Genomic DNA, 25,771 nt, shown 5'->3' on the forward strand with positions numbered 1-25,771 from the left:
GCTCTTTGGGTTGAAGCGGTGAAAATGCACTGGTAATGGTTCTTTGGGTTGAAGCGGTGAAAATGCACTGCTAATGGCTCTTTGGGTTGAAGTAAAAATGCACTGCTAATGGCTCTTTGGGTTGAAGTAAAATTGCACTGCTAATGGTTGTTTGGCTAAACTTGACAACTTCCAGTTTGCACTATATTGATTTTAGGTAAAACGCTACCACTTATGGCTATGATTTTTGCCCATCTTACTCAGTCCCCCTCTGCTGATCAGGTGCAGAGGATTCTTCCCATCAATGAAAATTAAAAGTGTTATTAGTGTTTAAAAAATGTTGAGAATATATCTACTGTCATTCATGCCATGAAGGCCACACCTTTTCCGGTGGAAGGGGGAGGGATTATAAAACCCGGAAGTGTGGGTGTGACAGTCTCTGTATGATGGGGAGGGAGAGGTCACAACTCTGTCTGAGCTGTGAATCAACTGAACACACTGAATATCTACTGAACTGTGAGTGTGGTGTTTTGTGTGGTTTTATGGTAGTTTCACCTTGCTTGAAATGGTATGAAACTGCATTTGAATGTGGTGGCCTTGCACCCTGCAAGAAATGGTATGAAACTGCATTTGAATGTGGTGTTGTTGCACCCTGCATGAAATGGTATGAAACTGCATTTGAATTTGGTGGACTTGCACCCTCCTTGAATGGTATGAAACTGCACTTGAATTTGGTGGCCTTGCACCCTGCTCGAAGAGGTAAGAAACTGCACTTGAATTTGGTGGCCTTGCACCTTGCTTGAAATGGTAGGAAAATGCATTTGAATTTGGTGGCCTTGCACTCTGCTTGAAATGGAATTTCAAGGAATAGCCATGAGTCAACTGCCAGCCCACCAGCCGTGAGTGAGCTGCCAGCACAACAGGCTTGAGGGACTGAGCTGCCACCCCAAGAATCCATTTGGCCCACAATGTCCATACTAGCCCTCTGGAGACCAGTAGTCCCTGCAGCCAACAACACCCATACCAGCTCTCCAGAAAGCTCCCCCCCCCACCCGGAATTGGTGGAGAGATGGAATATTGCGTCGGGGGACCAACCCTCCCATGTGAAGAAAGGACCCAATGGGTCCCACGTAGTTTGATTAAAATGTTGACTCCTCCACAAGTCATAAATTTTTCATTTTTAAAAATCAGATATACCGAAATGTTTCAGTAGGCCAGAGATGCTACCTGGCCTACTGAAACATGTCAGTATTTCTGATTTTTAAAAATGTTATGACTTGTGGAGGAGTCAACATTTGTATCAATCTATATCTATGATTTGCTTTTGTTCATCTGAACACAGGTGAAGATAAGGTCTTCGATAACAGTCCACACTTCTAGTTGAAAGGTTTATGAAACAAATAATTAAATGCATATTTATTTTACCACATCGACCAGTGACTGAGAAATCAGTAAGACTTGTCAAAGCACGAGCAAGTATTGTAAGAGTGCTCAAGATTAACAAAATACATACATTTGCAGATTTGTTGAAGAATTGCAAAATCATACTGCATTTCATGGTAGGTTATGAGTGGAAGGTTCTGAACAAGATTATGATTTGATTGAACTAAGCTCAAGGGAAGAGCATAAGAAGAGAAAGAAAGAAAATGATAAGCATAGATTGTAACATATGATAGAATTTGTGTGGTGATATCACCCAGCTAATTGGGTGGTTCCAGCATGAGTTGAAGAATGCCAGTGGAGTTGCCAAATTGGACCCGTTCCCAAAGCCACAACAAATCCACAGCAGACGCCATCACCTGGGCCCTACAGTCATCGCTGGAACAACAGCATAATCACAACCAAACTAATCTCCAAGCTCCTGGTCCTAGGCATCAGCATCCCCCTCTTCCTGACCCAGAGACCATAATCAGGGACAGGTGACAAAAGATTCTTCATGATAATTCTCAACACCACAAGGATGTATTGTCAACCTCTGAACTATACTCCCTGTACACCCAATACTCTGCTCACAAATTCTGCTCTAACTGCATTTACATGTTTGCTGATGGCACCACTGCAGTGAGCCGAATTTTAAATAATGATAAGAGAGTATAGAAAGGAGATAGAGAGCTTAGTAATATGGTTCCAAGACAGCAATCTCTCTCTCTCTCTCTGTCAGTAAAATGAAATAGCAAGTTATTAATTTTAGGTAGGGAGATGGAGTACAGCCCCCCAATCAGCATCAATGATGCCGAAATGGAGATAGTCAAGAGCGTCAAGTTCCAAGGTATAAATATCACCAACAATTTGACAATCTACACTTCACGTTGCCTTGAGAAATCAGCCAATAGAATCAAGTACCTTTATCATCCCCGCCATTTCCTCTTCTCGCCTCTCCCATTGGGCAGAAGATACAAAAGTTTGAAATAGTATACCATTAGATTCAGTAGCAGTTCTTCCCTGCTTTAACAGACTACTGAATGGTTTGCCTATAAGCATGGATGTAGTCCTGATCTTCCAACCCACCTCATTGTGGACCATGGACTTTTTCCCCCCCATAATTTTAGAATGCTGTAACACTATACTCTGCACTGGTATTTTTCTCTTTGTGTCACCTGTTGTACATGTATGGCTGATTGTACTAGTGTGTAGTATGATTTGCTTAGACTGGATAGCACCAAAAAAAATATTTACTACATCTCAGTACAAGTGACAGTAATAAACCCATACCAAGTAGACTGGGTAAGATGAAATAGATTAACAGATAAGACTTAGATCAGCAGTGGCAGACATCTAACATAGAAACATAGAAAATAGGTGCAGGAGGAGGCCATTCGGCACTTCGAGCCAGCACCGCCATTCATTGTGATCATGGCTGATCGTCCCCTAACAATAACCCTTGCCTGCCTTCTCCCCAATCCCTTGACTCCACTAGCCCCAAGAGCTCTATCTAATGCCCCTGTCCCACTTAGGAAACCTGAACGGAAACCGCTGGAGACTTTGTGCCCCCACCCAAGGTTTCCGTGCGGTTCCTGGAGGTTTTTGTCAGTCTCCCTACCTGCTTCCACTACCTGCAACCACCTGCAACCTCCGGTAACTGCACGGAAACCTTGGGTGGGGCACAAAGTCTCCGGAGGTTTCCGTTCACGTTTCCCAAGTGGGACAGGGGCATTACTCTCTCTTAAATCCATCCAGTGATTTGGCCTCTGTGGCAGGGAATTCCATAAATTCACAACTCTGGGTGAAAACGTTTTTTCTCACCTCAGTCTTAAATGGCCTCCCCTTTATTCTAAGACTGTGTGGCCCCTGGTTCTGGACTCGCCCAACATTCGGAACATTTTTCCTGCATCTAGCTTATCCAGTCCTTTTATAAGTTTCTATAAGATACCCCCTCATCCTTCTAAACTCCAGTGAATACTAAAATTATATTTTATAAATCTCAGCTGATACATTCGAGTGAGAAAGGTCTTACCTAGGATTGAAAGAGGTAATATAAGAGTAACAAATAATATGGTAAGAGTTTGTACAGTTCCGTGAAAGGGGGGAAATAGTCAGATTAATTGGTCACTGGGGAATTAATAAGCAATAATAAAATGACAGCGATCCTAAATATGTTGGATTTGTCTTCATGATATCAAATCTTTAACTTTCTAAGATGTCGCCATCCTGTACAGATTAGTAAAAGAGCTTGCGATAAATCACAGAATTATCACAGTGTCAATGAAATGAAAGATTATATTTCACGTTTTACAACCAAACTTGTTCTTCAGCATTCAACGTCCAACTCTCCAGCTCGCGTTGGATTGAAGTTCGGGTGAAAAGGGACAATTGTACAAACGGTGGGACTGAGAGATCGGATTCAACAGGAGCGTCCTCTGCCCAACATACCTGTTGTCAATTTGTCTGATACGTTTCCTGGCTCCATCAGCGAAGACGTGCAGAGGGCGAAATTAACACAATTTCACCCTTGGCCGTGTGTTTTTTCCCCCCCAGAACAAAAACAAGGAACTAGGAGACGGGCGATTTCAGCTTTCAATTCTTCCTTTGGAAGGTCGGTGGCAGGAACTAACTACTCATGTAATTTTCAGCAAAAGAACAACTCAGAGCTGGGAACATCGGTGATGATGGAGCTGCCCAATGAGAGCAGCAGTTGTGTGTCGACTTGGGTTGCTATGGAGGTAGACACAAAAACTTTAACCACGAACTAAACAAACAATGCTGGCGTAATCTCCGTCTTTAACTTGGACACCATATTTCCCCAACCTGCTCAAATAACTTAACAACTTTAACACACATTGGACCGGACAAATAGTTAAGACAGTAGCAAACTTTAGCCTTTGCTACTGCCAGCGGCGACTACATTCTGTCCCGTTATTGAGACCATGGATCAGTTCTGGAACACATCCTCGGTCATCTCTGCTGATATTTCCAATGTTGCTTTCGCTTCCTCCGAGAACATCAGCAAACAGTCAAACGTCACAAAGCAGCAAATCACATCCCAAATACGCGAGCTAAGACGTTGCTGTTGAGGGAGAGGAGAAAGGGTGAAACAAAACAAAAAACCCCTTTAAATTTTGACATTTCTTTCAACCCTAGTGAATCAGATTTAGGCTTGGAAACGTCACCCATGCCTTCGCTCCAGAGATGCTGCCAGTCGCGTTGAGCTATTCCAGCATTTTATGCATTCTTTAGGCTTGATACATTATGCTTTTATTGTTCATTTTCTTACCAATTCTGAAACACGAGGGATAGGTCTAAAGAGAATAGGATGAACGCAAATTGGACGTTGAGCTGAAGCGCCTGCTCCATGCTGCATGACTCTATTAATTATGTGTAAGCAAAAGAGAGGAAATATGTTGCAAACAAAGGAGTAGCAAATTGTTTCAATTGTAAATCATGCTCAATTGACAATTGACATAAGATAGCAAGAAAAAGAAAAACGGGAAAGAGCAACATTACTCAAGACAATTATATCCTCATTGTATTGATAATGTGGTCAATTTCAATTTGGTTGCATGTGTCAACCCCAAACTGTCTTAACCTGAAGCCATGGACCCAATCTGAACTTTCAATGCTCCCTCCCCAAGCCATTGACATGTCCCTATTCGACTCGGTTTCTGGGACGAACCTGGGGTAATCCACTTGTTTCTCCAGTTCCCCAACACGGTCCTTCAGGAGCTGTTCCTGGATGCACTTCTCACATTTGTAGCAGCCAGAGGCACCAGCAGTGTCCTTGACCTCCCACATACTGCAAGCATCACACTGAATCAGTGTGCTTGCTTGACATCTCCTTCTTTCGTCTCTGCCTCTCCAGCGTTTTGCATAGCCTCGTCTCCTCAGCAAAGACTTGCACTTTTCTCACTGCCGCTCCCTAAGAGGCGTCCTGCTTATATTGATTGATAAATTGCCTAATTTACAAACCAAATTCCTCAGTTTTAAACTGTTTACCCCCTCTGACTCACTTCTAACTCTCCTTCCACTCGGGCTAGAGCCAATTAGTGCTTTCTCCTGCTTCTCTTTGTTGCTGTTGCTTCAAAATCCACGGGAGCTCTGAGTAAAGTCTGCCTGTGCTATGCCTCTCCTTTTCAACTGTTTTCCCCCTCTGACTCACTTCTAACTTTCCTCCCACTCAGGCTAGAGCCAATCAGTGAACAATCAGAGATATCAAAAAGGAAATTGAATGAGATTATGGAAATAGTAATAAACCGTACATGGGGTAATGGAGTCGCATGTTGGAGTCTCAAACAGCTTTATGTAATAGTGACTTCATAACAACGGTCAGACCACAAAATGAACAAAAAGGATTATAATAGGTCCAGTAGATGTGTTGCATAATTAGCACGGAAATCCAAATTGCAGTACAAAAACTTTCAGTGACACATCTTTTTTTTGTGGGGGAGGAAGTTGGTTTAATTAATGCACAGGGTAATGAAGGACTGCAAGATATTAGTACTTTTTATAGAATGGTCAACTAATAGGCAAATCGACTTCAATGAAAGCAAGTGTATGTAATACCATTCAATGTTAAGATACAGTTAAGGAGGCATTTTCTCTTTGGAAAACAAGTGCATCTGAAATAGATGAGGAAAGAACTGAGGTACAAGGTACGCAGCTTTACTACGAAAGTCAGTAACTGCTGGTATGACAATTCCAATGTACAAGAATGCAAAAGGCTGCAGAGAGTGACAGACGGCCTAGTCCATCACAGGCACAGCCTTCCCTCCACTGAAAGCATTTACTTAGAAGCTGCCTTCTTAAGGCAACCTTTATCATTGGGCTCTGCCTTCTTCTCATGGCTACCATCGGGCGGTATGTACAGAAGCCTGAAGTCCCATCATCAGCTTCAGGAACAGCTACTTTCCGACAACTATCAAGTTCTGGAACCAACCTGCAAAACACCAGTCCTATCTCGGCTGCGGAAAGCGACAGTCCATCTCTTGCACTGCCATGTTGTTTTTGTTTTTAACTGTTTTGCACTAATGTCTTGTTCCTTTGTCAGTCTTCTTCCTTTTAGAAACCTCATATAACTTTTGTACACATTTTTTGTGTTTGTCCGAGTTTTTATGTCTGTTATAGGACATAGAAAAAACATAGAAAAATAGGTGCACGAGTAGACCCTTCGAGCTGGCACTGTCATTCAATATGATCATGGCTGATCATCTAAAATCGGTACCCTGTTCCTACTTTTTCCCCATATCCCTAGATTCTTTTAGCCCTTAGAGCTAAATCGAACTTCCTCTTGAAAACAGAGTTTTCCTGTTGCAAACAGCATTTTCCATTGTACTTCAACATGCTGGTACATTTGACAATATACTTGGTTTGACCAGACTTACAAAAATCATTTAAAAAATTGATTCATTTGAAGACACATGGATATCTTGAGGGGAAGAGAGATGATGACAATTTGTAAAATTGCCTTGGTTAGCACTAACCGAATACTTTGAATATTTTTGGATCCCATGTTATAAAATAAATTTACATTAACATGAACCAATAGGAGGCCATTTGGCCCCTCAAGCCTGCCCGACCAGTCAATTTCACCATGGCTGATCTGCCAAAGGCCTCACCTCTCTTCCTGTGCCCTAAATATCCTGGTCTTACAAAAATATATTTACTTCCTCTTTAAATAATTCCAGTTATCTGATGGGATCAGATTATGCAAGCGTGGGTATAGGATGGAAAGAATAAACAATAACAAATGCGTGACTGGAATTTCAATTCAATATTGAAGAATGTTTTCTCCCTCACTCGCCAAACTCTCTCCATCCCTATGTTCTTACCAGAATGAAACACGAACACCTGGAAACTGGAGTTTAAAATCACTAACTAATTCAGTACTTCCTGTCACACACCTGCAACCTCAGTATAATATCCACGTCAGGCTGTGTTAATGTCATTCCCTGTGCAATGCTAATTTGGACCACTGAAGAGAAATTGTACCATGTTGGGTATTCCCAACAATGACTCAATTGTAACAATCATGGATACCTGGCTCAGTGTTCCTGGGCATAGAATTTTCAGGCATGACACTGGGTGGGAGGTGGTGTTACACTCCTGACTTCGAAGGGCATTACAGCAATACTTAGGATATATCCTGGAGGTTTGCCAAATGAAATTACTATTGGTAGGACTTGAAAATAATAAAGGGACAATTAATTTGAAGGGGTTATATTAAAAAGTCTTCAAATAGCAGGATTTGGAAAAAATAAAAATGATGCAAATACATTAGGATTGAAGTACTGGGCTATTTTAACATTCAATATTGACCGAGATTACCACTGCAAGGGGCCTAAATGGGGTGGAATCTGTTAAGTACGTAAGAAGGGTTTTAATGCAGAGTCCTACTAAGGATGGAGTGGTACGCAACTTAATTTTAAGGATTGAAAATGGGCAAACAGTGGAAATATTGCACAGGAATCGTTTGCAAACAGTGACCACAATACAGAAGGCTGATAAAGGTAATCACGGAAAATGACAAGGTTAGACCTATAGTTCAAGTTTTAAATTGGGGGAATTTAATTTCAAACTGGGTTGACTTCAACAGCATAAGACAAGACTTGCAGAAAGTAGATTGGGAGAGCTGCAAAAAAGGTGGAAGCAAAGGCCAGGTATAGAACATTGTTATCAAGGGAACCTTTGAGGCTTAAAGGAAATAGGAGTTAGAAGGGCAAACATGCATAGATAGCCCTGGTCAACAAAATTAAAGAGGTCCAAAATTGTTAATAAATATTACAAAAGTGTGGCTGGGGAAAGAGAAGGCCTCAGGGCCATAAAGGGAAATCTTTGTTTGGAGCCAGGAGAGGTTCCGGCCAGAATAAATACATCCACATCAATATTCATCTGGGAGAAGGGAGATGTATAATCTGAAGAGTGTGGAAGGAGAAAAAGTGTTTAAAAGATATTGACCCATAACATTCCAAAGGCCTGATGAAGTCTATCCCAGGAAAGGCAGTGATTGCTTGGGCTCAGACAGGTTTTATTTTTTGCACCATCTATAGCTATGAGGACTGGAAGATTGGTTGGTAGCTAATGTTGTTCCCACACTCAAGAAGGGACAACCCAGGAAACTACATGTCAGTAAATCTTTGGAATAGAATTCATGACCACATGAAAAGGCAGAGCGACGAAGGGGTCTGGTTTTGTGCATGGGAAATCCTACATCAACATTTAAAAAAAAAGAAAAAAAGGGGGCATTACTTGCTCCTTCAATTGATGGTGGCAAGGAAGTAAACATGGTATACGTGGACTTTAGCAGGACTTTTGATAAGGTCCTACACAGTTAGCTGGTCCAAGTACTTGAACACATGGGATCAGATGTTTTGCCAAATTGGATCCAAAATTGGTTTTGTGATACGAGATAGATGGTTATTTCTCTAACCGGAAGTCTAACCAGTGGCATACAGGAGAGATCTGTGCCAAAACCTGTGTTACTCGTCCTAGAAGTGTCTGGTCTGATAAGCAAGTTTACTGCCAACACAGATTGGTGCAGTTGTAGATAACAAGGACAGTTGCCCAAGCATACAGAGGGACATAGTCTGGAAAGTGGAGCACAGCAATGACAGAGAGAATTTAATTTAGACAAGTGAAGCAACATATTTTGGATTATCCAACATAGTAAACTACAGGGTCATTAGAAGGCTTGATGTACAAGAGGGATATTTAGGTGCAAGATCATAGAAAATGGCAACATAGGCAGATAGAATAGCAAAAAAAGGGCAAATCTACCTTAGACATGGCTACTGAATGCATGGGTTGGGACATCATATTGCAGCTGTACAAGAGAAAATGATCAGGGGCAAGATAGTTGTAGTCGTTCACAAAGGGTAGCAAGGATTAAAAGTAGAGGACATGGGTTAAAAGTGCAAAGGGAAAATATTTAAAGGAGACCTGAGGCGCATGTTGTCATTGATCTTTTTCACTGCATGTTGTCACTTAAAAGACTGATATTTAAAAACTAACACCAACACAAAAATCATTCCTGGCTAACCAATATTAAGTGTGTCCACAGGTATCGACAAACCAAATGCAAGCTTATTCAAGTTTATCCACATCAAAATGTATATGGGCCGCATTTCTTCTTCTTGCATATGGCCTAAAGTTGTCGGACAACTTGTTCTATTTGATTGTGCACGCCATGTTGATTTCATTCGTCGAAACAGGGCGGGCCACGAGAAGGTTGCAATCTCCCACCCCTCAGCCCCATTTGAAACAAGTTCAGTTCTGCCCGAATATAACAAAAACATTTGTAGAAGTGAAATGCTTGTGCAAGCATTTCGCAAGTTGGCAGAGAGATCTTTAAAAAACAAACAATGAACAATTCAGCCTATGAAGAAAATGCATTCACACCATTTTATGAAAATTTTATTAAGCATGTAACAAATTAAAATCCACTCAAATGTCTACTAACTTTTTTAACATGTATAAAACTATATACAAAAAGGTCCAAAAGAATTTGGACACACCCGTTGCCTTGATTTTACGCACAGTCAACACTTTAAAACAGTACTTCACGTACAGAAATAATGGTGAACGTTGGATTCCAAGTTCAGTGATTCAATAAATGGAGTCCATTGCCCAAAGCAACTAGATTCTTTGAAAAAGGAAGCTAGGAATGGGAAGAAATCTTCAATTAGGAATGTAAAGAAAACTTCACTTTTTCCAGTCCCATCATAAAATCCTGACAACATTGTTCCAGCGAGATATCAATTCTCCCTGATCTTGGTTGCTTTTTAACAGAGAAATCTTAAAACACAATGATTTTGATGCAAGCTACCTATCTATCATTCCTATCGTGACGGTGTTTCTGAGGTTATTCTGAAAAACCAACCCAAGAGTAGGGAAAATAAAAAAAAACTAAAATCAAATGTGCAAATTAGAACAACCAAAAAGAGAAAACTTGTAATCTTGGACCACATAGTTTCCTCCACTCATTAATTAGAAAATTATTGTACAAATTGATAGTAGTTTAAAAGTATCTTCAAAATGTTTTTGAACAGAGGCACACGCTGGTAAGAAAACCTGCAAGGTGTATAAAGGGAGAATGGTTGAGGGAATTCTCACTGTCCTATATTTACATATACAAGTTTACTACTTTAAAATTTATAATCTTCTTAAGTTCCTCTTGCTTTTAGCACTTCCTGGCGTTCCTCCTTTGTTGCCAAAATGCTTGGCAGACTTGCTGCCACATTCTCTGGATCCATGGAAAACACAAAAGCATTGTGTGCAGAAGTCAAATGCACAATCTTCTCGACTGCAGAGGCCTCTTTTCTTCATTGGATTGTATCTGGCAGGGGACTGGCACCGTGGACATGGTTTTAAAGCCTCATCGTTAAACAGTGTTTTGGCAACCTGAGGGCAAGAATATATATTTTTGAAGATTCTAATTTTCTCCATTTAACATTCCCCAATTCTACTTTTGGGGAATGGAGGATTTAGTTTAGAGATACAACACAAAAACAACCCATTGTCCCACCGAGTCCACATCAACCAGCGAACATGCTTAATCATCATTGCTTTTTGCATAGCTTCATTTGTTCTATGTACCTTCTATATCTCTTGTTTTTCTCTCTCCTGACGCAGTCCGAAGGTCTCGACCAGAAACGTCACCTGCTCCTTTGGTCCAGAGATGCTGCCTGATCCGCTGAGTTACTCTAGCTTTTTGTATCTATCTTCAGTGTAAGCCAGCATTTGCTGTTCCTTCCTACACACTAGTTCTAACTTATCTGCTTCCAAATCCACTGGTTACTCACTAGGGGCAATTTACAGAGGCCAATTAACCTGCCAAAATGCACGTTTTGGTATGTGGGCGGAAACCCACGTGGTCACAGGGAGAATGTGTAAACTCCTGAGACAGCACTCAAGGTCAGGATCAAACATTGGTCTCTGGTACTGATAGGCAGCAGCTCTACCAACTGCACTATGACGTCACCCTATTTTGTGATGTTACCATGAAGAATAAGGAGTAAGCCATTTAGAACGGAGACGAGGACAGAGAGTGGCAAGTCTGTGGAATTCTCTGCCTCAGAGGGCGTTGGAGGCAGGTTCTCTGGATGCTTTCAAGAGAGAGCTAGATAGGGCTCTTAAAAATAGCGGAGTCAGGGGATATGGGGAGAAGGCAGGAACGGGGTACTGATTGGGGATGATCAGCCATGATCACATTGAATGGCGGTGCTGGCTCGAAGGGCCAAATGGCCTGCTCCTGCACCTATTGTCTATTAGAAAGTTATGCAAAACTGTGCACAATATTATCATTTCCATTACAAGGTTAACAAAAGCAACAATTAATAAAATAAGAGCAACTGCAAATGTAACTAAAGATCAAATCCTAGAAATTGATCAAACTAATTTTCTTCCCTGCTTGGGGAATAACCACAAGTTATATTTAACCTACACTTTAGAACCAAAGATTAGTTACTGAAAATGGACAGATGCACAAATCAAGGTCACTATTTTGGAAAAATGCTGATTCTAAAGCAGTTCTACCAAAGCTACTAAAAGGATCTTAAAAATAACTTGTTTTTAAGAAGGAACTGCAGATGCTGGAAAATCGAAGGTACACAAAAATGCTGGAGAAACTCAGCGGGTGCAGCAGCATCTATGGAGCGAAGGAAACAGGCAACGTTTCGGGCCGAAACCCTTCTTCATTTCCAGCATTTTTGCGTATCTTAAAAAGAACTTAATGGTTTATACCAAATCAGCTTGATCAACAAATTATTTGTGTGTTGTCCGGATGTTAACTCTATGGAGATTCCCAGCAGGGTTCTTTACACTTACCTGCAAGAATTCTTCTCGTTTACTACTGGACTTGGAAGCACTACTGCATCCACCAGTTGTTATCCCCTGTTGAGATGAGAGAGTTGGAGTAAACATAATCCTTGCTTGTGCCTGAACAGATTTCAAAGCAGGACGATCTGGGAGATTACATCTGGTTTCAGCATCAGCGGCCCAAGGTTGATTATGCTGTTGAAAAGTATTATTTGGATTTTATAATGGTGATAAGAAATTTAAATGTAACTTTTTCCAATAGTTAAAAAACCTAAACATTTAGATTTAGCCAATACATTTCCTGTAGAAATATCAAACAAATTGGACAGCTAAACGTTGCAATAGTGGGAGAATAATGATTCCTTGCCAAGTTGGATGCTTACAAATTTGCCAAATGATTGCAAACAACTGCATTAATTGAAGAATCAAGAGTAGGTAATTTCCCAAACCATTGCTCCCGTCACCCACTATATCCATGCCTAATAACCCAGTTGAGAAATATTTATCATGCAACTCATGTTCAAATATTCAGGACTGATACAAACTCTCAATATAAATTGTTTACAAAATCATTGGAATAAGCTCCAAGGAATTTAAAGATATTTGAGCTGCATAAAATTTACCTGATTAGTCAATAACATTGTTAGCCTCAACAATTCTGCATCTGGAGCACAATAACTACTTCATGATGATATGATTTACAATATTTAAAGTGAAAACTAGATCCTCTACATAACTCAGTGCATTTCTAATTTTGATGGTACCAATTACATGACCTACATGCTGCCAAACCACAGATGTTTCTATATATAATCTTTAAAAAGTGCACATAAATCACATACCACTTGGTGGTTTCGACTTTCATCAAGATACTGCTTCCTTTTGAGACAAAGTGCCTGGTCTTGCTTGAGGATTTTCTTCCATATTTTGCTCACTTTCCAAACTCTTATAAAAAACAATGATTTAATTTGCAAAACAAAGACAAAACCTGTGTAGTTAGGGTAGTGGATAACCTGCAGCGTTGTCAGATACCACATTTAATGTCAAGTTCCTGCACCTGGATTTCAACAGGCAAGATGAATGCAAAACGACAGCCACACAATAATTTACATATTGCATTAGTGCGAAAATGCCAAACAGCTAGAGTGTGGCATCCTATCAGGTGTTAAACATTCATTTATTTTTAACTATTTTAAAGTGTGTGGAAGATTGCTATTACTACCATTACTAATTATCTCCACCATCCTAAACATTAGTTTTTCCAACATTAATCCACCAAATTCATTTCAGAAGTCAAATGTTTAAGGAAGTGTTACATTGATAGGACATAAATAGTAAAACCCTTCCAAGTCGGAAGTTATATATATATTTTAAAATTCACTTTTAACTTGTATCTCCAAAAACATGTCCCTTCAGGATCTGTGGCAAATGCATTTGGGTAGCCACTAATCAGGAATCAGTGTACCAGTCCACGACTTATGACCGTCACATGTTCAATGTAGTTATTTTAAGTGTTTGACTAGAGTAAATTTGGGTTTACTGGTGGAGGGTGGTACACGAGGGGGGAAAACAAATGGGAAGGTAGAAAACAGGGTATTAAGCAGTCTAAGGGGTTGGACAGGCTAGATGCAGGAAGATTGTTCCCGATGTTGGGGAAGTCCAGGACAAGGGGTCACAGTTTAAGGATAATGGGGAAATCCTTTAGGACCGAGATGAGAATTTTTTTTTTCACACAGAGAGTGGTGAATCTCTGGAACTCTCTGCCACAGAAGGTAGTTGAGGCAGTTCATTGGCTATATTTAAGAGGGAGTTAGATGTGGCCCTTGTGGCTAAAGGGATCAGGGGGTATGGAGAGAAGGCAGGTACAGGATACCGAGTTGGATGATCAGCCATGATCATATTGAATGGCGGTGCAGGCTCGAAGGGCCGAATGGCCTACTCCTGCACCTATTTTCTATGTTTCTATGTTAAAGCACAAAATAGATGTACCTGTTAAAAAGGGTACCTGTGTAGATTAAGAGATTATTTTTTTGAGGTACAAATGAACACATCCATTCCATCCTAGTTGAAGAAACCATATAGCAAAAAGCAAAGTCTACACCCAAAGTATTTTAATATTATTTGAAATCTTTCAAAGTATTTGAAAGATTTCATTGGACAGGGTGCAGGGAAGAGTAAATAGGCTAAACATTTGGAGAAACATTTGCTTGAATTTTATGAACCTTACCTGCAGATATCTTCTACAGTTAAGCAATACAAAATTAGAGTGAGAACATGTGTCAAATTCCGGTTGAACAGTTCTTTCAAAATATCCACTTTTTCCAAACCCATTTTTCTCCCAATTAATCTACATAGTGGTGGCATAGATACACCCAATGGCTTTTCCTCTGATCCACTCTGGCCCTTAATGATATCTTCCAGTCTTTTCCTTTTACTCACGCACAGTTCCTGTATTAACTGCAATGCAGGGGTACGAGACAAATTCGCAAATTTTAGCAGTGGGTCCTCCCAGTTATTTTCTTCAAAGACCAATTCCTCATCTTTGTTGGATAATTTGAGTTTGTAATTTGACCCCTTATGAATTCCTTTGTGTTCTTCTTCTGTCTCAGACTGCGAGCCTCGCTCACTGAGAGTTGATAATCGCTTAGTTCTTTCCAATTTTCTGAGAGATCTCTTGCAGTCTGTCATCATTGGGGTTTTCTTTTGATTTTTCACCAATTCTTGGAAGGAATTTTCATTTGAGAAAGAATCAGATGATTTTTCCAAACTAACTGAATTGTACCCACTGTCCTCGGTTGAGACATCCAATTTGTCATGTGAAGGGGTTCTTTCTAACATCCTTTCTGTGGACATGTTTGGTTTGAAATGAACTGGAGTAACAAACTGATCACCTCCAGATATTTTCAGTTTTTCATGTCTAGATGGTGTTACAAAGGATCCAGATGAACTGTATTCACTGTCATCTTCACAGTAAGAGAAACTGCTTAAGTCAAGTTTACTGAATGCACTTGATTGATCAGAAGTTGGACATTCAGGCATTAACCCATTTTTACCTTTTAGATCATCTATTGTGGAAGTTCGCTGCTGTGCAAACAAATACCTTTTAGTTCTACATAAAGTACCACATTCATCATTATTTAGAGTACTGGTTGATAAAGCTTCAAAATTCAAGTCCCCGGGAGAATTCAGTAAGCTATCTGAAAAGGGGAATATATCGCATGTTCTGGTACAAGACCATTCTTCACTATCTGCTGCAGTGGGCTGAAGAGTTTTGTGCAATTCTACATTCTTACCAGAGGAGAGATGGGACTCGAGGAGTCGTCGCCGTAATGTGACAGTCTTGCTAGTTAACTTGGGCGTTTCAAACAAAATTGGTGAAATAGAATTGTTTCTTTTCCCTTCATGTTGCTTTTCAACAGAAAGGGACAATGCCCTGTTGGTACAGAATCGTCTTTCCTTGTTCAGTACAGGAGACCCATCAGCAGTATGTGAACCTAGCTCTTGTGTGGAACCATTGGAATATTTAGTCGAGTACATTTTGCTTACTCCATTATGGCAACTCTCTATTAATGACCCATGCCCAACAGATTTAAACTTTGTTTCAGGATCAACTGCTTGGGGGTCAGAAATGGTCAGCAGATCATAAGAATGCTTCAGCAAACTCAACATCTTGACACGAAGGCCGTACAATGCCACCAGCCGTCCTAGAAACAAACATCCATACTTTAAAAAATAATCTGCTTAGTGCCAGAAATTAATTTAATTTTGAATTTGTTTACTTATTAAAACAGTAGTCACTTTCTTAAATTTATATGCAAAATTCATATCACATCTTTAATCAATCTTTCCTGTACTAAAGAGAAATCAAGTTCAACATTTTAACAAATACTGGCTTTCCAATATTAATACGCACTTAGACAGCACAGCATAATTTCCCATGTTAGGAATAGGAATACTTTATTGTCACGTGTGACTAGGCATCGCAATATTCTTTGCTGCATACACAATGTATATAAATGTTATGGCCTCTTCCAGGATCCCCTACTAAAGATTTGATTGACAGTTGCATTTGGCCCATTCTATGGAAAGTGAACCAAAAAGGTCACACACATGACCAGATGTCATCACAATGTTATACAGGTACATAAAAAATTATTGTAATAGATTAAGCTTATTCATTGCTATTTTCCTACCTACAGAACTATAATGCATGTCTGCTAAAGATATGATCATTCTAGCTTTTTAAAATTCACAGAGTTTGTATAATGCTTCTGTGTGGTGTCATACACGTGACCAGTCATATTTTACTTCTGACCACAACTAACTAACAATCAAAACATCTTGTTTGTTAGCGAGTCTGTCTGTGTGTCTGCGAGTCATGCCCTGAAATACGCCAAAACGATACACAATAGCGCTACAATTTTTGGACCACCTTACTCACAAATTTCGTTCAGGTTGATGTTATATTTTACAAGTTATTCACATTTTTAACTTTACAAAATCCAGTTTAAGAAAGAATCACTGGAACACTGCAGTGGCAATTATAGCTATGACATCACATTGGGATTTCATTTACATTTAAAAAAATCACTGTCTCCGATAAAAGCACGCTGGACATAGACATGGACCCAGAGCCGCACTCCCCCCTCCCTTGGCTCAAGACTTCAACCTCAAAAGGTGACTGACTGACTTAGTTATTTTAAAATGCCGCTCGTGCAGAGCCATGGGAGGGAGAGGGAAAGGCAACCAGCCGCGGGAGGGGGGAGGGAGAGGGAGAGGGAGAAGCCTCCCCGCGGGCCCGGAGCAGCAGCCCCCGCGACCCTGCACCGGATCGAACCACAGCCCAGGGCCCTGCGGCTGGACGCAGACACTGACTGGGCCCGGAGCTGCGCTCCTCCCTCCCCCTCCAACAGCTCCAGACCGGAATCTTGCGTTGGGGGGAGCGAGGTCCAACGGGTCCCACTTGGGGTAGGGACGGGAGAGGGGTTATGGACAATGTTAACAAAGACAGGACTCCCAGTCCAATGATTTGTAACATTGTTGTAAGGAGAGGGAGGGAATGAGAGAATTGTTGTTTAGTGTTATTTAAACAGATACCGGGGAGGGGAGAGGGATTAGGGAGGGAGGGAGCGACTGAGGGTAGGGGAAAGGAGAGGGGGTGGGGGGGAGGGGGAAGAGGTGAGGGAGGGGAAAGAAGAGGGAGGGTGAAGAAGGGGAGGGAGTGCTGGGGGTTGAGGGAAAATGAGCCACGCCTGCGCAGTTGGGGGCTATCGGTGAGTGGTGGAATATTGCGTTGGGGGAACAGGTTGCGTTGGAGGAAACGGGTGAGTGGAGGAATATCGCGTTGGGGAACGGTTCCCACTTGGTCGAGTAACATAAAAATTTCACTTGATAAACCAAAAAAAATGAACCATACATACAGTACAAAACAATACCTGTGATGCTTTCTGAGAATTAGGAGAGATATTCCACAATTTTCCATCTTTTTGGTCACACATGTGACTAAGAATGGGCCATTTACACCCTGAACAATACTGTAAGTTCTATAAGGAACAGCGATCATATTGGGACAGGTTATAAAAAAGGGCACAGTAATCTAGATTCATTGCAGGACCACCACACTTAGAGGGCTGAAAATTGATCTGGACAATGTAAATTGGAATCTAAGACTCACAGGCAAAGCCAACAATGTACAGGCTTTTAATAAAAGATTGTTCAGGAACATTGCTACAAATTGAGTCAAGAAGCCTATGCTCTGGATGAAACAAATCAGATAAACCACAAAGATCCATTAACTAATTCTTTCTCCTTCTGAGCCACCAGCATTTTGTTTTGAAATTATATTTGCCATTTTCTAAAAACAAAGTTCTGCAGATCCTGAAAATCAAGTGAAACCAGAGATATTAGAAGATGAACGTAAGAGGGACAAAGTGAGAGTACAATTAAATACAACACACTGATGCTATTGCTCATCAAACATAGGTCCTTTTTCGTCATAGGTCTGAAGAAGGGTCTATACCAGAAATGTCTCCAGAGATGCTGCCTGATTTACTCCAGCATTTTGTGTCTATCATGGGTCCTTTTTGTTGGTTGTTGCACAGTACATTCAGACAATAACCTAAGTAGAAAAATAACATTGGTGCCATAGGAGTTCTGGACAGTGAACACTGCCTACGAGATCCTCTATATCAGAGGGTATTGGCATGGTCAGGTCTCCCATCAACATCTCGTTGGGGATACTAGAACTTGTTAGACACCCTGCAGTGCACAATTCTCTTCCAGGCTGGCATTGACACTATCTGGAGTTCTTCCCAACCTTTCAGATGTATAGGTTAATCCCAGGTACGGTCTATGTACCATCTCCAAAATCATGCCACATTTTTTATTGCAGATACACATGCCCCAAGACACTTCCAGTTACTCAAGCCTGATACAAAAACCTATCTAACAATAGTCGGCGATCGGTTATAATGTAACAACTTTCGCTAGTTTACATCGATAAGGGAAGACTGCAGAGGAATAACTCGAGCATTAAACGAACTTTTAAATGTGCAAAAGCAAAGCAAATGCGGAAACGTTGAAACTAGAAAACACTAACGGGCGTTAAGATTGATTTCGTGAAAATTTAAAGCAATTTCGCGCGGAACTTTTGCGAAATGTCGCCAAGTACAGAATATTACTATACCAACAGCAGTTCGTTTATCCGATAGGAGTGCAATACTCTTAACCAGGCTGGGATGAATACACCACTCACAAAGGGCAAGATAAAAACCGAAAATACCGTGGTACACTCAATGTGTAACTGAATTTTTAAAATTACAAATTCCAAATGATAGTCACCTTTCAGATTTAAAGCCGCTCCAATGATAGCCTTGCACACGCATAATAAACGCCCGCGTAGTCACACCGGCACGGTTGCTGTGACCGGTGAGGAACACCGTGGGTTGAATTGTTACACTGGGATCTCGAGCAGGGCCCGGAGGAGGGAAGCTGGTGCTGCAGAGGGAGTATCTGTTACACTACTAACGTGTCGACAGCGCGCTCTTGCCCTCCAATACCCGCCCCATCGTCTTGGGAACCAGATGCTGCCATCACGCGAAGCCCTTTTTGCAAGTTCCCTCGTTTGGATTTGAATTTTGCGCCACTGCAACGCGACCTAGCCGTTTGCATTTGCCCGCTAAACGAGGTTTAAATGACCGCCAAATGAAAAGCAACTCTCTCTCGAACACGCCGTCCTTTAATAAATGATTATAGCACGGACCAATAATTTTAAAAAACCCGTCGGTTCCTGCTTGGTCAACAATATCTAGCTTTGTCACCCAGCGCGCCGGTCAAAACCGTTGTCCATTTTGCCCACATCAAACTCGCAGAAATTGTTTCCACCGACACCGTTTAAAGAGACTCTCACTCTGACTGACAGTCCAATTTTCTTTTTAAATGAAAATTACACATGCCGGCAGAAAGCAAGACGATAAAAGGGCGCTTCCGTGTGTAGTGGTTAGTGACTCATAGGGTTCAGTATCCAACTATTCGCGATTGTCATGGGACCATTTGGCAGAGGGGATCATAGAAACATAGAAAATAGGTGCAGGAGTAGGCCATTCGGCCCTTCGAGCCTGCACCGCCATTCAATATGATCATGGCTGATCATCCAACTCAGTATCTTGTACCTGCCTTCTCTCCATACCCCCTGATCCCTTTAGCCACAAGGGCCACATCTAACTCCCTCTTAAATCTAGCCAATGAACTGGCCTCAACTACCTTCTGTGGCAGAGAATTCCAGAGATTCACCACTCTCTGTGTGAAAAATGATTGTCTCATCTCGGTCCTAAAAGACTTCCCCCTTATCCTTAAACTTTGACCCCTTGTTCTGGACTTCCCCAACATCGGGAATAATCTTCCTGCATCTAGCCTGTCCAACCCCTTAAGAATTTTGTAAGTTTCTATAAGATCCCCCCTCAATCTTCAAAATTCTAGCGTGTACAAGCCGAGTCTATTCAGTCTTTCTTCATATTAAAGTCCTGCCATACCAGGAATCAGTCTGGTGAACCTTCTCTGTACTCCCTCTATATCAAATGTAACATTTCCAAGTTTATTGATCACACAAAATTAAGAAATGCGAGTAATGACGAGGATGTATTGAGCTTTCAATGAGCTATGGACATCCCGAGTGGGATGCAGTACAGCAGGTGGGAAAACAATATGATAAGATGAGGGGCTCCTTCTGAAAAATCACAAGGTCGTTTATACTAACTGGAGAGAGACCATATGTTAATGTTTGTGGTTTCTTTTCTACATACAAATCACTGAAAGCTAACGACAGGACTACGAGCAATTAGGTAGGCAAATAATAAATTAGCCATAAGCATTAATAAGTCAGTCATAAGCATTAATTCCATTGCCCAGTACTTGGCTCATAGCCCTTTCTGCCCAAGCAATGCTCATCTTGACACTTAAATGCTGTCAACAACCCAGCCTGAAGCCATTGTCTCAGGCAGCGCATTCCAGGTACTCTTCTCTGGAGGGAGGTCCCTTTCATAGGCCCTTGAAACCTCTTCACCCTTACCCCAAACTTACGAGTGTCTAGTTTTATCAGCCTCTGATATGGGGAAAAGTTTCCTGCAGTCTACCCCATCTAAACCACCTCAATTTTGGATATCTCAATCGTGTTCCCTCTTCCTCTGGACCAAGAAGAATAGACCTAGCTTCTCAAGTCTCTCCTCGTAACTAAATGGCTCCATGCTTAGCAACCATTTGGTGAATTGCCTCTGCACACTCTCCACATCATGTCGTTGATGAACAGCACTGCATACTGAACTCCAGCTGAGGTCTGATCAAAGTTTTGTAAAGTTGGACAACCTCGGTGCATTTGAAGTCAGTGCCCTGACTCAAGACCAGTATTTTATACTCTCCTAACCACATCTACCCAGATTAGTACTGCCAAGGATCAATCGACTTGTACTTCAAAGTCCCTTTGTTTCTCAATTCACTATGATGCTACCGTTCATGGTAAATGCCCTAGCCTCATTAACACTCCCAAAATAAATCCCACATTTGTGTGGATTAAACTACATCTGCCATTTTTCAGCCCATTTCACCAACACATCAATATGGCTCTGAAACTTTCCATATAACATTAAGGAACCTGGCATCAATTGTTGTGAGGCTCCACCAATCACAGGCATCAAATTGCAAAAATAACCATCTAACATCACTGTCTCCCATTGCTTGGACCTGCTGTACTACTTTTCTGTACTCCATCCTCCAAGTTAGTTTAAACCCTTCTCAACACCATAAGATAAATTCCTGCAAGGATTCAATTCAATTCAATGAACTTCATTTGTGAAGAACATCAGTGCGTGTAGTTCACATACCCAGCTACACAACACAATATACCACACACATCACATACCAGGAGTCCAACAGTGGTCAGTAGGTAAAACTTGCAAAGCACAATACATGAAGAATAGGCAATAAAAACATTAAAATAATGTTAAAAATGTATATATAAATAAATGAATAGATCAACTATTCATGTGTCTAATGGATGTTGGCACGAAACTCGACATGGCTCTCTTAGTCCTGAATGGGAGTGACCTGTATCTCTGGCCTGAGGGCAGAAGACTGTATTGGCTGTGCAGTGAGTGAGTGGTGTCTGAGGTTATTTTTGTTCCTTTTAGTTTAGTCCTTCTATTGTAAATACTGAACAGTGGTTCCTGCTCCAGTCTGATTATTTTACTGCTCATTGATATGATTTTGTTTAGTAGGTTGCGATGGATATTGAATAGTGACCCAAGCCAGGTTGACAATTTTTTTTTTTAATTCTTTATTTCGAACAGAATAAAATAATAAAACGCAAGTGTAAAACAGCATACAAAAAAACAAAACAAGAATATTTATAAAGTGTCATAAACAATATCTATAAATAAATGAAATTGTATGTGTCCGAAAAGGAGCAGGAAGAAGCCAAAGCTTATTAATTCCCACCCCTTATTCAACTGCTTATAATTATCTTATACAAATTTAGCAGCTATATGTACACCATATGCACACCACCAGCTATATGTACACCAAATTATTTACATTTATACACTAATCAAATATTTACAGCCATACAAAAAAAGAGAGGAAAAAACGAAAAAACCCTCATATACTTGGTATGTTCAAGATATCCAACATTATTGAAGGTTATTACTGATTCAATGAAACATTTGTGAAAAACTGTCAGGACTGACTGGTGAACCTGAAGTCTGCGGAGTTTCCTCAGGAAAAAGAGGCGCTGCTGACACTTAGAAAAGATAGTTTCACTATTTAGTTGGAAGGTGAGTTTGTGATCAATTATTGTCCCAAGGTGTCTGTATGACTCAACCCATTCTATTGGCTGGTTGTTGACTAACAGAGTGGGGGTGATGGAAGGACCTTCACGGAAGTCAACAACCAACTCCTTTGTTTTGGAGGTATTGAGGTCAAGGCAGTTCCGCCTACATCACTCTGCAAAAATGTCCATCTCAGACTGTAGCTGTACCTGTGAGTTGGTGGTGTCCATGATCACAGTGTCATCAGAGTATTTAATGTATGTTATACCTGGTTTAGTGCTCCTGCAGTCGTTTGTGTATAGTGTGTACAGAACCGGCGAGATTACAGAGCCTTGTGGGGCTCCCATGGAGACTGACTTGGATGAACTGAGGTGACCGTTGACTCGGACCCTCTGGCATCTATCTGTCAAGAATGAGAGGATCCAGAGGATCAGGTGCAGGTTGACATGCATCTGTAGCGGTTTTTGTCCCATCAGGTGAGGTTGCACGGAGTTAAAGGCGCTAGAGAAGTCCACAAAGACCAGTCTAATGAATGATTTGGGCTTCTCAAGATGGGTATTGACGCCATGCAGCAGCATTAGTACAGCGTCATCCACACCCCTGTGCCGTTTGTATGCAAACTGAAAAGTGTCAGCATGCATACTGACCTCCTCCTGAAGCTGGGAAAGAATAAGCCTTTCATGACCAAAGATGATAATGCCACAGGCCGGTAGTCATTTTCACAGGTGGGATTGCTCTTTTTGGCTACAGGACAGATGTTTGAGGATTTCCAGAGTGACGGGATTGAACGTTCTGACAGCGAGCGGTTGAAGAGATGACAGAAAACACAAGCCAGCTGGCTCCAGAAACTGGCCACAGATCTGGGCAGGTCCTGGTGCTTTGTTCGGCTTTATCCTCCTCAGCATGAGCTCAACCTCCCCCTGTCGCAGCTCCAGGTTTACTTGGGTAGGTAACATTGAAGTGAGCGCAGCTATAGACTGAAGGGTAGCCAATGTAACTCTGCTTTTTAAGAAAGGAGGGAGAGAGAAAACAGAGAATTATAGACCATATAGCCTCACATCGGTAGTGAGGAAGATGCTCGAGTCGATCATTAAAGATGTTATAGCGGCACATTTGGAAAGCAGTTACAGTATTGGTCAAATTCAGCATGGATTTATGAAGGGGAAATCATGCTTGACTAATCTTCTGGAATTTGAGGGTGTAACAAGTAGATTGGATAAGATAGAGCCAGTGGATGTGGTGTATCTGGACTTTCAAAAAGCCTTTGTCAAGGTCCTACACAAGAGCCCATGGTATTGGGGGTAGGGTATTGACATGGATAGAGAACCAGTTGGCAGACAGGAAGCAAAGAGTAGGAATTAACAGGTCCTTTTCAGACTGGTAGGCAGTGACTGGTGGGGTGCCGCCAGGCTCAGTGCTGGGACCCGTTATTTACAATATTAACGATTTAGACAAGGGAATTAGACATGGATGACACAAAGCTGGGTGGCAGTGTGAACTGCAAGGAGGATACCATGAGGATGCAGGGTGACTTAAATAGGTTAGGTGAGTGGGCAGATACAGTATAATGTGAATAAATGTGAGGTTATCCACATTGGTGGCAAGAACAGGAAGGCAGATTATTATCCGAGTGGTATCATTCGGAAAAGGGGAGGTGCAAAGAGACCTGGGTATGCTGATACATCAGTCACTGAAAGTAAGCATACAGGTACAGCAGACAGTGAAGAAAGCTAATGTCATGTTGGCCTCCATTACGAGAGGATTTGAGTTTAGGAGCAAGTAGGTCCTACTGCAGTTGTACTGGCCCTGGTGAGACCACACCTATTGTGGTCTGGAGTATTGTGAGCAATTGGTGGTCTCCTAATTTAAGGAAGGACATTATTGGTATTGAGGGAGTGCAGCGTTAACCAGGTTAATTCCTGGGAGGCAGGACGGAGATATGATGAAAGAATGGGTCGACTGGGCTTGTATTCACTGGAATTTAGAAGGAAGAAGTTCTTATAAAAACACAAATTTCTTAAAGGATTGGACAACTAGATGCAGGAAAAATGTTCCAGATGTTGGGGGAGTCCAGAACCAGGGGGTCACAGTTTCAGAATAAGGGATGGGCTATTTAGGACTGAGATGAGGAAAAACGTTTACACCCAGAGTTGTGAAACTGTGGAATTCTCTGCCAATTCATTTGATATTTTAAATGATGGAGTTAGAGCTAGCTCTTAGGACTAAAGCAATCAAGGGATATGCGGGAAAAGCAGGAATGTGGTACTGAATATGATCAGCCATGATCATATTAAATTACGGTGTTGGGTTTGTCCAGCCACAGGAATGCCACATACAGCCAAATTAAACATGCAAAAACTAGTTCCAGGGATGAGGAACGTTAATTAAATGACCAAAATGAAGAAAGTACCTAGCAGGTCAGTCACCACGTCGTGCAAAGAACCTGAATTAGCGCGTTTGGTCCTCAGAACAGAAGCAGAAGTAACTCTTCAAACATCGCGAAGGACCGATAATGTATTTGCGACAATGTCTGCGCCCACAAAGCCGATAGATAGCTCCCTCTAACCTGCTCGCTATCAAGTCACCTATTCCTTCGCTCCATAGATGCTGCTTCAGCCGCTGAGTTTCTCCAGCTTTTTTGTCTACCTTCGATTTTTCCTGCATCTGCAGTTCTTTCTTAAACTGCTCGCTAGGGTAACAGTGAAAGGCATTTAATACGTCCAATATTCGTGACGAGAAGGCTCCCCAGTACCACTCTGGTCACTGAGCAGCAGGATATACTTACACAGGGGCCGTCGCTGCCAGGGGGAACGAGGGAATTAGCCTGCCGGGTTTTTAAAGATAACAATGATCTTTGCTCATTACGGCGCAGCTGGATTGCCTGGCCCCCGACTGACCAGTGGCCCCGGTGCCGCCATTGACCAGAGGCCCCGGTGCCGCCCACGACCAGCGGCCCCGGCATTACTGACCAGTGGCCCCCACGACTGACCAGTGGCCCCGGTGCCGCCCACGACCAGCGGCCCCGGTGCCGTCATTGACCAGTGGCCCCGGTGCCGCCATTGACCACCGGCCCCGGTGCCGCCCCCGACAGACCAGTGGTGCCGCCGCCATTTTACTGACCTCCCCGCCGGCGATGAGCTCCGCATTCGAATTTCGTATCCAACGCCTTTATTTGTCGGACAGGGCGGCCAATCAGCAGCCGCCTTGCTGCCCGTCGACCGGAAGTTGCG

At 41.8% G+C, this 25,771-nt stretch overlaps 1 protein-coding gene across 1 annotated transcript; it reads right to left on the bottom strand.

Annotated features, from left to right (window-relative positions):
- Positions 1 to 9,806: 9,806 nt before the first annotated feature.
- fbxo43 (F-box protein 43) lies at positions 9,807 to 25,765 on the bottom strand. The gene is made up of 5 exons (XM_033018937.1): positions 25,662 to 25,765; positions 14,453 to 15,929; positions 13,068 to 13,170; positions 12,235 to 12,420; positions 9,807 to 10,809 (listed from the first exon to the last, which is right to left on the bottom strand). The coding sequence occupies exons 2-5, from the start codon at positions 15,892 to 15,894 to the stop codon at positions 10,561 to 10,563; spliced, it is 1,980 nt and encodes a 659-aa protein (XP_032874828.1). The 5' UTR covers positions 15,895 to 15,929; positions 25,662 to 25,765; the 3' UTR covers positions 9,807 to 10,560.
- Between the last annotated feature and the right edge of the window lie 6 nt (positions 25,766 to 25,771).

This window comes from Amblyraja radiata, chromosome 4 (genome assembly GCF_010909765.2).
Source record: "Amblyraja radiata isolate CabotCenter1 chromosome 4, sAmbRad1.1.pri, whole genome shotgun sequence".
In the NCBI taxonomy this organism is placed as follows: Eukaryota; Metazoa; Chordata; class Chondrichthyes; order Rajiformes; family Rajidae; genus Amblyraja; species Amblyraja radiata.